This window comes from Phyllopteryx taeniolatus, chromosome 15, assembly GCF_024500385.1.
Source record: "Phyllopteryx taeniolatus isolate TA_2022b chromosome 15, UOR_Ptae_1.2, whole genome shotgun sequence".
Lineage (NCBI taxonomy): Eukaryota > Metazoa > Chordata > Actinopteri > Syngnathiformes > Syngnathidae > Phyllopteryx > Phyllopteryx taeniolatus.
This window is the reverse complement of record NC_084516.1, coordinates 11,755,112-11,773,582: the sequence shown is the minus strand read 5'-3', so window position 1 is coordinate 11,773,582 and position 18,471 is coordinate 11,755,112. Positions and strand designations below refer to the sequence as shown.

The 18,471-nt window shown below is 39.3% G+C and overlaps 1 protein-coding gene across 2 annotated transcripts in view; it reads left to right on the top strand.

Moving 5' to 3' along the window:
• Positions 1–1,152: 1,152 nt before the first annotated feature.
• LOC133465095 (leucine-rich repeat transmembrane neuronal protein 4-like) overlaps positions 1,153–18,471 on the top strand; it is a 47,252-nt gene continuing 29,933 nt past the window's right edge. Inside the window, exons 1-2 of one of the 2 annotated variants that reach the window (XR_009784544.1) lie at positions 1,153–1,522; positions 15,808–17,497. Coding sequence is in view for 1 of the 2 variants with exons in the window: in XM_061747540.1 (XP_061603524.1) it covers positions 1,519–1,522; positions 15,808–17,432 (1,629 nt within the window). In the remaining variant the exon portion in view is untranslated. The remainder of the gene's footprint in view (positions 1,523–15,807; positions 17,498–18,471) is intronic. The other variant, XM_061747540.1, reaches the window with a different exon arrangement.

Here is an 18,471-nt window from a genome sequence, read left to right as displayed (position 1 = left end):
TCTGTCGAGGTTCCACTGGATTGATATACAGTATGCAAGGTATGGAAAACTAAACAATGTGTCTAAATTTATGTCTTATTACTACATGTATGTTTGTAGAGGCTGCTTACAAGCTCAGACTAAGACTAAGAAAACAAAAACAAAGCACATGCAATATGTCATAAAAGTAAAACAAAATGTTTATAAGGTCATATATGAACAAGCACCAAGCAACAAACTCTGGTGCTCATTTGAGAACCAGACCCAAAGTTTTATGTGCACTTCTGGTTATACATGTTGACCCTTTTTTTTTTAAGTAGAGAGAATTCCAGTTCCATCTTTCATCAACTTTTGTTGCTATCAGGAGTTAAATCATCTGGCCAAGAAATTATAATAGACTCTTTTTGGGTGGGGCTGCTGAGCGAGGCTGTGTGTGCGTGTGCAAATGATTAACAGCCTATTCAGTCACGCCTCAAGTCTCTATAGTCTCCGATTGGCTATTCTTGTCGTGCCTTGCCCAGTTGTAAAATTAAGTTAGAAGCATTATGTGGTGCCAGAGAGGGATGATTTTTCAAAAGGTCATTTTAATAATATTCCACTGTCAGGTCATACAGACAGTTTTAACATATGCCAAAACAGTTTTATTTATTTATTTATTTTAAACTGGAAAATCTCCCTAATGTGAAGTCATTTCTGAGTATATGTTGGTGGGGAACAGTATTTAGTAACGAAATCAATCCTCACAAACACTCCATGTTCCACGCATCTGCTCTTATGCACTGCATTCAGCAATTCTCAGCAGCAATAATTACGCAACGTGAGCCAGGCTCAAGATTGCGGTGTACATCCACTCATTCCGTAATAATTAAAATCCTCCTGCATATGTCCCCCTTACAACGTAAGCACGATTGGGTTTGGGGAGCGGCTTGATGACTGAACGAACAACACATCTCATATCCCCCCCCATACGCGCCTGCAGCTGTTCAACAATGCGTTGAGAGCGTTCACGTTCACTGTCTCGCGTCCCCCCTCCCGCACGCGTCCCCCACGCGTGCGGGCGGGCACACGCATCTGGGTAGGCTGAGCGCGCGCCCCTGCAAATCCCTCACACTGTTGACGTGCGCTTGCATGGGGCACCTGCTTGGGGAAGGAGACTGCGCCTTTCCCCCCCAACTCCCCCTCCCCACTTTCGAAACCTACTGATTTTTTTGCGCGCGTTCTAAAATCCAAGTTTCAAAGCGGAAGATCAATTTGCAAGTTGCGCTTTGATGGCACGTTTTCTATTACGTTTGGCAAGTTACGCAGCGTCAGAGCGCACTGGAACAAACTTTAAACGCTTAACCAGAAGATTTTTACTCAATATTTATTTTTTATTTTTATTTTTAGTAGAAATCAATGAAGGTGAGTCACCGCTCGCCTGAGGGGTTCTGCCTGTTTTGAGGGTCTGGATTGGAAAAGCGACACAAGGGAGGTCGTGATCAGTGCTGAAGGATTGCACTATTGGATATCAAGACGGAGCGGGCGCGCGGATGAGCCAACATGGGTGAGTGAAGTGAGGGCAGGAATACGCGTAGCAAATGGAGTTAGGTGCTTGTCGCGCTCCTCTCGATAACAATGTGGGCTGTTAGTCAATTGTGAATGTGCTCCTGCTCTAACAAAGCCTCCGGCGGTTAAACAGCACTTTCAGCTGCACTCTCGACAAAACGCTTCATCTGAAAAGCAGCAACGGGGATGCTTTCGTTCACGAAACAAATGTATGCTCAACCAGGGGAGATTATATTGTCACATTTGAATGTTTTATAGAACCGAGTCGCGCGTAATATGGTCGAAGGGTAATTGCGCAGTGCACTAATGTGGAATAAATGCGACACGTCACTCAGCACTTAATTGAGAAGCATCACAAAATGGCCTTAAAAAAGGATGAGGTTCGTAAAAATGGCAACGCAGGGATCAATCCGCACTTTCCCACAGCATTGCAAGCGGTGGCAGATTTGAGTCATTCCTCTAACTTCTGCCGCCCCCCATCCCCAAACAGCACCTCCAATCTCATCCCACACGCCTCCTCCATTTTAGTACTCAGAAGGTACAGCTCGCAGGAGCCACAAACCCACACTTCCCTTGCCTTCTGCAGCTTCAATCAATCTTCATTTTACTGTGTGAGGTTGGGTGGTGAAAACACACCGCTGTTGTGTCTTTGAAGGAATTTTGGATTCAAAAATCATTTTTGCAAGCCAGTGGTGTTGGATATACAGTGAGGGACTCATTTCCATGTCTGCTTGCACACACAGTGGTGGTGAGATCCATTTGTTTGTTTATGAAACGTTCCATGCATCCATATCTTTTAACCCCCCCCCCCAATATACATTGCCCTTTCGCGGGTAAGGATAAAATATGATCCATTACAAGAGCTGTATCAATAATTTTGCATTTACAAAGATAATGCTCAGTTTGTAGAGATAGTTCATGAGCAGTTTCTTATGCTTGTTGTTAGCAGTGATCAAGAACAAAGCTGCATAATGCCAAGGTGTGCTTCTGTTGTCATTAAATTTATATTAAAGCTGGAAAAACATATTTTCTCCACAGGAGAAACAAACTATGAGAAACAAACAGAATGCTACACTTGCAAAGCACAACCACAACAATATTTTAAAAAAGATAACTGTTTGACAGTGTCAGTCAAAACTGAGCATTATGATTTTTGTGGAGACAGAATATTTGGTAGATCTCATTATATTGTAACATATGTTGTGAGTCCTCATGACCCAGGCAGAGGGCCTTCCACACTGCCCACACACACATAAATAAACACTGGCAGATTTTTAATAAGCAGCTTAGTGCAACTAATTTGCACCCACAATTAAGCTTTTCATTATTTAACTATAGTTATTCAACAAAATCATGCATTTGTCAGAAAAGTCAACTGTAACTGAAGTTCACGCAGCAAGATCTCCTATCACAACCCATCACCTAGTTTTCCAAACAAATTGTGCCTCTTGGGAGCAAGAAGTTGAAATTGTGTTACTTTAACCATTCATGCGTGTATAAAATCCGACCAGATCGTTTGTACGCCCAGTGACATCTTCCAAAAATAAGCTTTAGTATGCCTGCCTTAAGCTTGTGCTGGTCTGCATCACTCTTTTTCCTTTTCAGTATAAACTGAGGGATGCTGCTCTAAACGAGGTTAGAGCAACATAACGAGTGAGTGTGACAATGTAATAGGGCATGCACTTTGGCTGTCCTGGAGATGAGTAAATTACCACACACAGGAATACTTTGGGCAGCATTGTGCGTAGTGGTGAGAACATCTGCCTCACAGTCAAGAGGCTCTGGGTTCAAATCTCAACTCTTCTTTACAAATATCTCTTGAATTTGGCTGTCACTAGACTGTACAGGTGTATCAAATGTTCTGCCGAGTAAATGTCTCTTGATAACAATCAACAGCTGTAGTTCGTAGTGAATTTCCATGTTATTTTACGTGTGCTGTCTTGCCTCAGGTAGCAACACAACTGTTCAAATTTACAATCGAGCAGCATTTCTGTTTTGGAAAACATAATGAAAGGGACAATAAAAGAGTCAATTGATTCCTAATACACATTCTTCTCATTCAGATTGTAATTGGTCCTCAGAGGAGGAGTCATTATTTTGGAAAGGTACAAATTTGGGCGGCACGGTGGCCGACTGGTTAGAGCGTCTGCCTCACAGTTCTGAGGACCGGGGTTCAATCCCCAGCCCCGCCTGTGTGGAGTTTGCAAGTTCACCCCGTGCCTGCGTGGGTTTTCTCCGGGAACTCCGGTTTCCTCCCACATCCCAAAAACATGCATGGTAGGTTAATTGAAGTCTCTAAATTGCCCCTAGGTGTGAATGTGAGTGCGAATGGTTGTTTGTTTATGTGTGCTCTGCGATTGGCTGGCGAGCAGTTCAGGGTATACCCCGCCTCCTGCCCGATGATAGGCTCCCGCGACCCTTGTGAGTATAAGCGGCTCAGGAAATGGATGGAGGGTACAAATTTATGTGGACAGAAAAAGTACAAACGTTTTAAGGAACATGAATGGTTTATAGATAGTAAGTATGTACAAACAACACTTTGAGGGAAAAAAACATATCTCAAATATATTAAATACTGTAAAAATACTAATTTTAAAAATCCCGTTGTTCCATTTTGTACTTTTGTCATTTTAAATTGACCGTGAAAGCATAAAATAACAAAGCTGTGTATTTAGAACAAGGTCCATAAATAAACAGCATAGAAACACAGATTCTTTATTATCACCGTAACAAAGCGTATATAGACGGTATTGGATGAATAACATTTGGTTTGTGTTAGCACCTTTTAACAAAGCAATAGAAAGGATTACCAGTTTTTAACCTTACAAGTTATTCCCTCCAAATAATAGCTTACTTATCACAATACGTACTTCAACAAGTGAAACTTTTGTTGTGTTCACACGTGCAGTTGGTAAATCTAGTTTGGACCAAAACACTTTTGCAATTGTGATGCCTATGCCAATCTATTGCTGCTACATATTTAAGTTTGATATGCTTTATGCTGCTTTTAATACTGGTCTTAAAGCTGAGGTAAACTTGGCAAGCGGACTGACTCCACCTCTTCAAGCAGTCTCAATCCACTTGCTTGGTGCGCTGCAGCGTTTGGATCCAAGTGTTCACACTTGACCAAAGGACAGCTCGATTAAAGTAATCGCACTACAGTGTATGTGTAATCACGTACTGTTTTTCCACAGTCATACAAGACCCTCAATTTCATCTCAATTACTTCAAGGCACGATTACCAACAATTAATTCCACACAATCAATAGATTTAACAATCGATTAATCAACTAATTGATTATTGGACTCATTCCAAATACCCAGAACTATGAGATGACAAGTTACAGAACGTAAAACCATACAAACAAACACAAAAACTGGTGGCAATGAAAACATAACCTTCTTTGCACAGGTAATTAAACCACCCAGGGAGAGAATGACACAGATCAACTCCACACACGCAAGAGAGAATAGAGATGAAGCAGCATGTCTCACAGGGGTAAAATTCATATCCGTGACCTCTTGAAATGATTGTGGGAGCCAGGAGGAAACAAGCACCAGCTGTGGAATACCAATGGTTCACTAGCAAGAGGATACGGGCAGAGACCGAAAATACAGACAGCTACAGTTTGGACCGTGGTGGTTCCATGACAAATTACAAGTATAGCAACTAACTATTAATATGGTCTGGGCAACAAGAACCAGCTTCAGATTAATACACGTTAGACCAAGGAATTGTTAGTGGACTTCCTCCAAACCAAGACTCCCTGGCAATCTGTCGGTAACGAGGGTCATACCTTGGACTAGAGCTGGACAATAAACTTTAATGGTCAGCCAAAACTGCCGTAATTTATAGCAAGGGACAGTGTCCGCTTTACTTCATGAGGCTTCTGGCTGCCTTCGACCCCTGAAGGAAAGGTGTTCGTTCTGTCAGTCAGTTCTAGCTGTCTGTCTGTCTATCTTCTGTCTTGACAGTATATCATAGAAACAAGAATACAGTCATTATGGGCCTCATTAAAGAGTTCACACAATATGAAAGCAGAAGACGTTGGTAGTATAGTATATATAATAGTAACATTATAAAATGGTGAAATGATTTTGATTAGTGATTCCTGGCACAAAGTGAACCATTGTGAATAAAGCCTTGCATTAATCATGGCTGCATTAGCCAGGAAGAGCAAAATCAGATTGCTGCCAGAATTACTTAGCTGAAAAATGTAGTTCTGGTTATTTTTGTAAAATTAAATGATGAAATTATTAAAAACAGTTATGTTAAGTTATAATAAATGTGTTTTTTGTCCTAAGTGTGCCTGGTTGATTGTCCAGTCATATTGCTCTGTCATCGCTATACTGCTCACAGCTAATAGGCGTATGGCACCTGATGATCACACACACACACACACACACACACACACACACACACCCACACACACACACAGATGTTTGTGTACTGTATGTGAATGGACAAAAGGGAACAAACTAATGTGATGTCGTCATACCAGTAAAGGGAAAAAAAAACATCTTTCATACAATATTGATGTCAGTTACTAAACTAAACTGGCTGACCCAGGACTTCCTAAACCACAGTAGTAAGCAAAAAAAGTTAAAAAGTAAGTACAGTAACTCTTATTAAATACCTTCAATTAACTTATGGATAAACATTGACATGAGCCTTGGTGTTGCAAAAGCATAATATAAGCTTGTGGGAAAAGTTTAAATGAATAAGTGATCCAAATGAAAGTTAATCAGTGGTTCCACACCTTTGTTTACACTGATTACCTACCATTGTTTGTCAAAAGTAGTTTTTTTTTTTTTTTTTTTAAACCTCACTCATAAATACCAGATATCATAAGATTCAATGTCTGGAGAGGATTTTATGAAGGGGAAAAATGTCGACATTTGTCAATTTATATTTGAGTGTAGGTATTGTAGATCTCTGCTGAAGATTGCTATGATGTTGTGATGTATTAACAAAACCTCCTCATTCATGTCTTTCTCTTGTATTCTTGTGCCATTTCTGAGGGAACTGCTATTTCTAGTTGCAGTTGTGATATCTGCATGAATCAGCATATCCAACAAAGTCTCATTTTAATTTGGTTCAGTCCAAGGGAAGGCTGCAGGCAGTATACAGAGAAGAAATATAACCAAAAGTCAGAGATTTCAGTGTGACAGGAAGAGAAACAATCACAGAGCACTAATGAGTCTGGGTGCGTGACAAGATACAGTGTGTATGTTACAAAGATACAGATGTCTCTACTCGCAACTAGATTTGGATCGTGTTATGCAGCAGAATCCTGTACAGTCTAGTTTTTATTTTGATTGCCTAAATTTGAATACATATTTCCAAGTGAATACATTATAGCCAAGAACTATATTCCATGACACTTCAATTACAAACAAGATATTAAATGTGCTTAGTAATGTCAGAAACAGTTGCTTTTTCCAAGTCTAGATCAGGAAATTGCTATAACTTCCAAGTGCAATACACATGCTAAGAGACAAGAGCCACAGACAGGCCTGCTCACTTTCTCAGCCATCAGCTAATAAACTCCATCGCATATTATTTGCTGAGCTGAGGCACTCACCTCATCTTAAAATTGCTGTATATGCCTTTTGAATTCATCCTCAGTGTGTGTTTCATACTTGCTGCGATAAATAGGAGGATAGTATTACTATGTATCACGTAACAAAAAAAAAAAAAAGCTAATGCAAAAATGCTTACACATATCAATCCTGCTAAACCAGACTAAGCAAAACTAAAACAACTAAACTGAGCATTAGAAATTCAGAAATTGTCTTGAGCTATTCACTCTTTATTGTTTTCTTATAAGTAAGCTATGGCGTAGTAGTAACAATTTGCTCTTTGGAGACATGGGAAAATATTTGATAAGTTTATATATTTAATTTAATAGAAAACGTAAAAACAAGCCAGCATCTGTTCATCTAGGCTCATGAATAGTCAAATTTTATGCATTTTACACTTGACATATTATTGTGGAACATACAGGATATATATATATACATTTATATATTTAATATATTTAAATTTCAACATAACCACTGCTTAACTTAAACATAAGCATATTCTACATTTGAATAGATTAACTAAAAAATAAATTAAAAAAAACATGAAAAATAATTTCAATAAATAATACATACAAATTATACTTTTAAAGTGCAACATAACAATTAAAGTTCAATACAGTTATTTTTTTTACTGTCAGTGTTGGTGGGAACAGCATTTTTTCTCCACGTGTGGCTTTACACTTTTGAACTTATTGATGCAACTGGAGTTTCGTTTCGTTTTTTACTGATTTTGAAGAATACAGTGTTCCCTCGTTAGTGGGGACCAGGACCCCCTGCGAAAGGTGAAAACCAACGAAGTAGGATTTGCCTCCCCCCCCCCTACGAATTTTCGTGGGTGTGTATGTGGGTACCAGAATGTTTAAAATATGTAAAGAGTATTTATACTTTACATTTGGTCGATGTCGTGCCGGGAACCAATCACGCGCCTTGTATGAGGGCCCGTACAGTACAGGCATGTACAAAGCCTCTGAGTCAACTCTTCTCTTTGTTTGGCATGCAGGGAAACCTTCTCTCACGCACATCAACATGAAACCGTGTCTCCGCAATATGGCTGCCGATATGGCTGTATTTTTTTTTTTTTTATAAATATTTTGGAAAAACCTGCGAAGCACTGAAGCCGCAAAACGTGAAGCGCGAAGTGGCGAGGGAACACACTATATATGCCGGAGAGTATTGTTACTGTATATGGTTATACAGCATTTGTGTACCATTATTCATTATTTTGAAAGAGATTAGTGTCACGAGTTCAATGCTAATTTTCGTTAGCTCGTCAATGGTGTTTTTTATTCATTGTGTGTTAGGTTTGAGCTAGCGATTTTTGTGACCAAAAATGAAGAAACGAAGGCTGTGATGTATTTGAACATTCAATCATTATTTTGTTGTGTGAGTTAAGTGTTCAGTGAACTTAAACTGGAGTGCCAATAAACGAGTTGAAGCAAGCAACATTCACTCTTACACCTTGCAACTATGTTAACACCTTAGCAAACTGTTGTGATCACGTGGGATCTGCATGCTGGAGCAAAGTATGGAATGGACTCCTTATTTAAGAGTAGTAAAATCGGAGATTTTAGATCCATAAAAAGTACAAACGTTTTAAGGAACATGAATGATTTATAGATAGTAAGTATGTACAAACAACACTTGGAGGGAAAAAACATAAAAAACAGATTTTAGATCCAGTCTGATCCGATCGAGCTAGCGAGCAAGTGGCTATCACACGCTTGCTGTCTAAGAACTGCGGCAAGTGATTGGCTGACATAAGATTTGGACTCTACCAACCAATCGCCAAAAAAAAAATATATATTGATGATTTCATCATATTTTCCTCCATGTAAAAAAAAAAACTAATTGTTTAAGCCTGCAGCTCTGAAGCTGCGGCTGATGGTTAGCTGATGTAGATAACACGCCGCTCCTCTAAAAGTCACTAATCATCGCCTTCATGGCGGTGAATATGCTACACTTCTGACAAGTATCGTTATCACGAAAGGAGGACGAGGAATAAATATCAGTAGAAGACGGCTAAGCCATACTAAACCGGTTCTAAGCTTTTGTTAAATGTAGGCGCGACGCAAACACCGGAATAAGAGGGAAGAAAACGTAAAACAATTTCAGTTTAAAGTTAGAATTTTTTCATCTTGCATTCATAGCATTTCTTGTAAGTATAAAATACCCTGTAGGGCATTAATTACAAAAGGCCTAAGGAGCTTGGTGTGCAACTTCATTCATCTTCCGTACCGCTTATCCTCACTAGTGTCGTGGGTGTGCTGGCGCCCATATCAGCTGATTCTGGGCGAGAGGTCACAAACAAACAAACATTCGCTATCACATTCACACCTACGAGCAATTTATAGTCTCCAATTAACCGACCACGCATGTTTTTGGGATGTGGGAGGAAACTGGAGTACCCGGAGAAAACCCACGCAGGCACAGGGAGAACATGCAAACGCCACACAGGCAAGGCAGGATTTGAACCCAGGTCCTGAGAACTGTGAGGCAGACATGCTAACCAGTCGGTCACCGTGCCGCCTTTGTGCAACTTCACTTGGATCATTTCAGGATGTGACCATAATAATACAGTAGGTTCATGGCTTTGCATTTATTAGCTTAGACCAGACTAACTAAACTAAAATGAAGACGAAAATGAAGACACCTCGATAGGAAACACATACAGTATTGCCTTAATATATTTTTTTCACAAACTTTGCCACTTGCAATCGTTTTTTTCCCACCTACAGTACTTGACTCAAAATGGAGCCACTTGCAGAAACGATGTAAGTACACTGGCCATAATGTACAACTACAGTGTGCGTGACTATAACATGACACAACATATTCAGGGTGCTTGTTCAGCAGTGTTAGAGGTGTCTCAGCTTGACAATGAACTCTTTTCTTCCATTAACATGCAACTACTGAATTTACCAATAGTATTGTAATGCCCTTGGAAGTGGTCAAGGAGGAAGGGAGTGTCCAATTCACTTTCAGTCGCTTTATTGACCTCACGGCAACACAAGAACATCACCAACGTACGCTCTGCTGTCAGCCACAACTCATGTCAACGGCGTCTTATCCCAGACTCTTTTCCTTACTTACTGTACATCACACGACTCACCACCGCCCGCCCTCTTAAAGGTGTACACACATACTGTAATTACAGATAAAGTATCAAACTCAGTCAAACTAGGAGGCCCAGCAGTGAATAAGTTAAGTAAGTGCATCCCCGAGGCAGAGAAAATTCCTTGGGCATTTTTTTATTCGAAGTACTCAAAACATTGGAGTATTTGTGGCAGCCTAACATACAGTATTTTGTAGCCAATGCATTCCGAGAGTGCTGAGTTTGATTTTGACTTTTGAGATCTGCACAATCAATGTTCTCAGAATTGCATTATATCTTATTTATTATTATTATTATTATTATATTAATGTAGCTTTTTTACAATCTGATAGTTCTTAAAAAATGTGTCAGTCTGTAAATAACAGACTATCACTGCATTATTGTATATTTAGCAATTTAGTGCCAAAGATAGCTTTTTGAATAAACCAAAACTGAAACAAGAAATAAGCTATCAATATTTCGGCAGTCAAAACGATTTAAAGAAAGAAAATATAGTACAAATATAAAGACAATATCAAATTGTTCAGAGTTTTTCTGGTGGCGTGTGTTTGTTTTGGCTCAGATGCAAATGTTCTTGACAAAATCAGAACGAACTTGACAAAACATCCAGAATGTTCCTGAGAGGCGATAATAGGGGTTGGCATCTCTGCAGGGAGAACATGCATACTTCACACGGGGAAGCCGAGATTAAATTTTGGAGCCTTTTGACTGTGAGGCAGATGTGCTATACACTCATTCACTATGCTGCCCTGAACCAGCCTCGTTGAACTCAAAATTTGGTCATGTTCAGAATAATTTTCAACTCAACGTTGAGTCTTGCTTGAAAGATTAGAAGCTGTATGGAATTGTGAAACATGCAATCAGTGTCCACATAGTACAGTAAATGACCATGATAAACACTGCAATCAATAGACAACCACCACTGCAGCACAACATTTACTGTGTGTGAGAACTTGACGTACAGTATGTTAAAGCCAGTTCATCAAGTGGGTTAATTGGAGCTCTACACACTATTGTGTATATTCACATTGATGTAGAATATTAATGGATGACGTTTTTTTTAAGGTAGCAATAGGGCTTGAAGAGTTAATAATTTAAATCTTTTCTTCTTTTCTGATAAAAGAATAAAAGAGCAGCTAAAGCACAGAACTTCATTTATCCACTTTTATACTTTAGGAGGTCAATGCACTCATGCGACCTCGAATATAACATCCCCCACTAAGGCTGTCAGCATAAGTTAGCTCACAAAATTGACTGTTCATCGCATCAGCTTGTAATGTAGATTGTCCAATTGCCATTACTCATTGCTATTTACCCACTCTCTTTTCCTCCATATACAGTATTGTGTTGTTGTTCTTGTGCATTTAAGGAAGATTTCTCCTTTCTACTTGGTTTACTATGAGAGGCTCCTGGTGTTTTAGCATAAATCAGCCACTTTAAACGACTACCTGCTTTTGCTCTAAGTTCGTAGTACATATGACTTCCAAATGTTAAATGATTGCCTCTGAAATAACAGGTTTTAGTTTTCTCAAATCATAGTTAATTTCAATATTGTTATGCCAATGTGTCCAGTGAATCACCGCTGCATAAGATGGTCCCCATGACTTATATTATGTCACATACTTTAAGCCCTGGAAGTGCTTTTCATTTTATGTGCCCTAAATCTAAGAGCGCACGGTCAGTTATGTCGTAAATCACAATACTAAAGTGCCCATCTCAGATTCTGCTTGCCTAAGCTCAGTCACACATCATACTCTTTCAAACTAGCAGCTTCTATCACTGGGCAAGAGATCGAATGAAGCGGAACTTTCTAATAATTCTGTTTTGATTCACCAAGAAAAATGTATCAACATATTTGACAAATCATCTTTAACTTTTCTGATACTGTATTGCCTTATTTTACATTGAGTTACTTGAGTGTGGCAACATACTACAATGCAGTGCAGCTTTACACCACCCTGTTATGATAATTTTTGAATCTCCACAAAACTCTGAGGTTACAGATTTATTGTTTTAATTACCTTTTTCACTGCAGTCATTTTAACAATGTAATAGTAACTAGTATAACAGAAGTAGTGACCTTTTTTAGGAGTCCCTTCCTTTTTGGTTTTGCTGCAACTTCACTTAATTAAACAAAATACTCCCATAAAGCATTCTTTACTGCATACAAGCTTGGTCAAATAAAAACACAAAGGGGAAATGGCTGTTAACATAATGGAAGGAGTTGATTGTACAACAGTATTGTGCCTGTTTCTAATCCCAAGATGTCTCTGCAATGAAACGCAAACTATACTATAATGTTCATAAACTGTTGCATAGTTGAACATTTAATAATAAATAGTGGATATAGTTCATTTTCTGGCTCTCTTTTCATTTGTTTGAAGTGCTTCAGAATTTGACCTGCACACTGCTGGCCAATTCACTCAGGCACTCTGGCTAATAGCCTTTGCATCGGTGCTTCGAGCATTGTGCATTCAAATGAAATATCAAGCCATCGCAACATGACAGCTGACACTTTGGGAACTGGCACAGCCTTCGATCCCGCAAGGCTGGAAGGTAGTCTCATTTTTAGGGGATTAAAAAAAAATTGCCATCAGAGCATAACCTCAGGTGACTTGAATATGAAAAGATGTGTTTACAGAATTTCTTGAGACACTGCTGCGTAGTGAATTTGCACACCAATTTCCACTGTAAATACTGTACATTCTAGTTAGATGTTGCACCAGCGGGAAAAGTGCTGCACATAGTCAAGTCTTTAAATCTATTGTGTGAAAATAACTAAACCAAGATGTACAGTGCTTCTCGCCCAAACCCAGCTGAGATAAGCTGCAGCTCACCCATCACCCTCATGAGTACAAAATGGACGGAGGGATATGTCTGACTATGCATCTCTACGAAATGCAAATGTTAATGATTAAAAAAAACAAAAAAACTATTTGTTGTGATCTCCTTTGCGTTCAGAAACAATTATCATGGATAAATAGCAATACTCAAGACTTGTGGGTGATACTGAATTGATTTATGTGTCTGTCCTCATTTGTGAATTAAAAAAATGCCGGTGGAATAAAAAAAATAGAATAAAAAATAGAACCGGAAAGTGTTGAAGTGCAGCGCCTATCTTACAATCAATGTGGCAAACATACCTCTACAGTATAGGACTGTTTGTTTGTTTGTTTGTTTGTTTGTTTGTTTTACACAATTCATATTGCAACATTGCTGGTGCAATGCTTAAGCTTTATTATCAATCAACAGTTCAAAACTTTGCATTAATTGTCATCACTTGGGTTATTATATTAGTAAACTAACAATAATCATCTCCATTTTTGTAGGTGTTGTGATTTATACCATCCATCCGTCCATTTTCTGCGCCGCTTATCCTCACAAGGTTCACGGGCGTGCTGTAGCCTATCCCAGCTATCTTCGGGCGAGAGAGAGTTCAAGGTGTACCCCGCACCTTGAACTAGTTGCCAGCCAACCACAGGGCACACAACCAAAGACAAACAACCAATCACACTCACATTCACACCTACGGGAAATTTAGAGTCTTAACCTACCGTGCATGTTTTGGGAATGGTAGGAGGGAAGAGGAGTACCCGGAGAAAACCCACACAGGCAGGGGGAGAACATGTAAACTCCACACAGGCGAGGCGGGATTTGAACCCGGGTCCACAGAACTGTGTGGCGGATGTGCTAACCAGTCGTACACCATGCTACTGATTTATACCTATTAGTCCAAATTAAATGAACAGAGCAGCAATTGGCCACACAGCATTTGCTGTTGTATAGATTATGTACTCTAAGCGATAACAATGCCATAAACTGTATTTCTACGTGATTATTTTGTCCCAAGTCTAAGAGAGATAACAATGCCATTATGTTGATGTGGTTATTTTGTACCACCCCTAGAGATTATATAGATTAAACTTTGTTGTTTGCATATTCATTCACGTTTCACTGTCATTTACTGCATGCTTAAATAAAGCAGCGGAAATTACAGACTTCACTTTCAGATATTAAAGGTTGTTTTTTTTTTTAAAGCGAGAACACTAACAGTTGTCAAGATTTTCAAGAGTTACTTTGTATAGAAAACCTCAGACGCCTCTGGCCACAATTGGTCAAGCTCAGTTTAGAAGAAAAAAAGTGAGAAAATCAGATATTCATGCAGCAGATTAGATTTAATCTCTTGGGTTGCTAGCCAAAACTATTTTGTCTTTTTCTGCTTTTTATTGCCTGTTTTTTTTTCCTGTTTCATGAGCATCCCCACAGAGATGAAGCTTTTGATGAAGTATTTTACATAATTTTGCCTTTAAAATATTGATGATGAGTAACTGCCAACAAGAGTCACCCAAAATATGAGGTCTTAAGGTTTTCTAACACTTGTGACAGAAAAGACAAAGAACAAGACTACAGCACAGAATAATCGCTTAATCAAGCTATACTATACTCAAATTCATTCTCCACTCTGTTAAGCCTCACATGGGCCCTGATATAGACTTGTTTCTTAATCTTTCATCTATGCAGGGATCTATACTGAATCAATGGACATTAATTAAATATGCTGTCAAGCTGCGACGCCAAGAGAAAATGGCTCAATGCCATAGTTCTCATGCACATCAAATAGCCTAAGGTTTCAGGACATCGAAAATGGTTCGTCCCCTCTTTGGGCTCACAAAGACCCTTCTATCTGCTCCAATTAAAATATCATTTTAAGAAAACTAATGAATGGGTGCGGTGCATTGAACACTTAGCCACTTCACATAGCAGCTAATGGATAAGGTGGAAGCTGTGGTGCATTTCTGGCTTGGAGGAGTCAAGAGATTTATTAATAGAACACATTTTCACATGGCACGTTGTCCCTACTCTCATTTACTCACCATCAATTTACCTCATTTACATTCTCTATCACTGTTCTTATTCGTAGTCTACACTTGTGTGTAAATTTTTTAAATGTGTGCTTCTCAAAAGAAAGGGGAAATAATAAGCATACTATACAAAGGGTAAGAACATTAAAACATTTTATCCATCCAGAGATTATGTAGTAATTCTACCATAAAGAACTGCTGCATAATGTGTGGTCCTCTAATTTGTAATGTGGAGGATAACATCTCTGTCATTGCCATCGTAAAACCTTGTATCATCTACTTTAATGGTCTTTAATAGTGGTACAGTATATCTTGTATTGGTGGGTGCGGCAATGCAAAATTTCTTGTTTTGTGAAAAGTTTTTGTCCCAACTTAGTTGCAAAAAAAAATTAACCATTATTATTAATAAATAAAGAACTTTCATGTATTTTCATGTGCCAGAAAATAACTTGAAACAATAAGTCACAAGACATCAATTATCAAATAATAAATGTGATTGTTTCTTCACAGTTGATGCTTTTGTCGTCAACTTTACTTGTTTACTTTATTCCAATCTGCGAGTAAGTAGTAATTGATAGTATGTTCTTATATTAGTTTAGTAATGACAAATTCAAATGCTTATCCAAATTTAGTACCATCTTTAATGAGTGGTCTGCTTCCTGATTCATTTTATGTGACTTTAATGAAATTGCAGTCAGTAAAATTTATTTTCTTCCCTTCTAGGTCATATGCTGAATGATGGACGAGTGACACACCTCCTCTTTCCACTCCTCCTCCTTTTGCGAGTTCCCTTGTTGTTCAGCTTTGGTGAGCGCATATGCCCAAATAGCTGTCGATGTGAAGGGAAAACTGTTAATTGTGATTCATCTGGCTTCTTGGATGTCCCAGAAAACATTTCAGTTGGGTGCCAGGGCCTCTCCCTGCGCTATAATGAACTGCACAGCCTGTTACCATATCAGTTCGCTCACCTGGGTCAGCTTCTCTGGATATACCTGGATCACAATCAGATTTCAGCAGTCGACAGTCGGGCATTCCAGGGAGTTCGTAGACTAAAAGAGCTAATAATGAGCTCAAACAAGATCACTTCTCTGCACAATTCAACATTCCATGGAATTCCCAATCTTCGCAGTTTAGACCTGTCATACAACAAGTTGGAAATCCTGCAGCCGGGACAATTTCATGGTTTGCGAAAGTTGCAAAACCTACACCTGCGGTCAAATGGTCTCTCTAACATCCCCATACGAGCATTCCTTGAGTGCCGAAGTTTGGAGTTTCTGGATTTGGGCTACAATCGAATCAAGGCTCTCACACGCACTACCTTTTTAGGGTTACAGAAACTGATGGAGTTGCATCTTGAACACAACCAGTTCACCCGGATAAACTTTTTTCTGTTTCCTCGTCTTGCTAATCTTAGATCACTATATCTGCAGTGGAACCGCATCAAGGTCGTCAATCAAGGACTTCCATGGACATGGTATACACTGCAGAAACTTGACCTGTCTGGAAATGAAATCCAGACCCTGGATCCAGCTGTGTTCCACTGTTTGCCCAACCTTCAAGTTCTCAACCTGGAATCCAACAAACTGTCCAATGTGTCACAGGAGGCAGTGTCCGCATGGATCTCACTGACTTCCATCAGCCTTGCTGGAAACATATGGGATTGTGCCACTGGCATATGTCCACTGGTGGCTTGGTTAAGAAATTTCCGTGGCACCAAAGACACCACTATGATTTGCAGCAGCCCAAAGTATCTCCAAGGAGAAAAGATTATGGAAGTTACAAGAAACCATGGCATTTGTGAGGAAACCGATTACGTTCTGACTGAGACGCCCTCACCAATGTCAGAGCTTTTTTCTGAAGCCACCAATGAGCCAACATTTGCCCCCACAAGTGGGTCTCCACTCGCGCCGCGCCACTTTGGACCACACCCACCTTTTAGACCTCAACCTATTCCTCATCCTACATTCCCAGGGCATATGAGCAAAGATCCAAGAGACTCAATCGCACGTAGTCGGCCAACTCACATACTCCCCCCAGAGATGGAACATATGACTCTACACAAAGTGGTTGTGGGCAGTGTGGCACTCTTCTTCAGCATGTCTCTAATTTTGACCGTTATCTACGTATTGTGGCGGCGCTACCCAGGTGCAACCAGATTGCTCCACCAGCGATCCATGGTGGGGCGAAAATGTCGCAAAAAGAGTCCAGAGCCGGAGCAGGACCTCAGCACCCAGCTGCAAGAGTATTACATGAGCTACAACCCTGCTGCCACTCCGGAGGCATTGGAAGTGCTTGGCAACGGCACTGGCTCCTGCACTTGCACAATGTCTAGCTCCAGGGAGTGTGAGGTATGATCCATCGCATCGGCCTAAAACTAGAAATCTAATTCAAAATACAAAGACTCGTCAGAAAGGTAAATATTTTAGTATGCCCTCTAAAAATACTAATTAACCTTGACTCTCATTTTGATTTTCCACATTGTTTAATGCCTTCAATTGTTCAAGTGATAACACATTGCATGACACAGAATTTTAGTAAATATGGATGTTTTTACAACAAGTTTGCTACTTTTTTTTTTGAAAAGGTTTGAAGGAAATGACTTTGTGCTCATACAGCATATGAAGCAAAAAAGGCAATATAACCCCTTGGTAAACATGCCATGCTTTATTGAGGTGGTTACCAGAGACTAACATCACAAGTTTTTATTCAAACAGCATTTGGATTGGAAATGTTTGCTCAAAATAATTAAGAAATAAACAAACAGTCCATCAGCTGTCATACATCTGTTTATATTGATATAGTAGCAGCCCCAGCTTGCACTGCATTTTGAATGTTTCTTCATTTTTCATGTTCCAAGGGATAGTGATTCCTTCTGACTAAACAGGCAATTGACTTTTTGGATGATGAGGGAGTTTCATGTGTAGGTGTTCTCTTTGAGGGTCTCTAAGAGGGTCATTTTAAAACAATGATAAGTCTTATGGGAATTAGGATTTTACTGATGCGGGATGAATTTGTTTTGTTGAAATGTAGCTATTCACTTATACACTTAGATACATAAATCTATGCTATCCATATGCTTAAACATCGGGTTTTCTCAAGATGTTGGGTGAATATACAATTACTTTACACACATTACATCACAAATAGTGTGACAAATGCCTTAAGTGTTTAATGTTTATTGATTGCACGGCTATAGCTCACAGCTTTAGTTTCATGAAAATAGTATCTTGCTAGTCAACAAAGCTGGACTGTCCTACTTCTATGTAGCTGAAATAGAAATTGATAAAGTTGATACTTTTCTGAGAAAAAAATATTATCTGTTTTCTTTGGATAGTATCTAAATATGCCCTAAAGGTGAGCCCTGTGGGACACAACGTAGAAAATTAT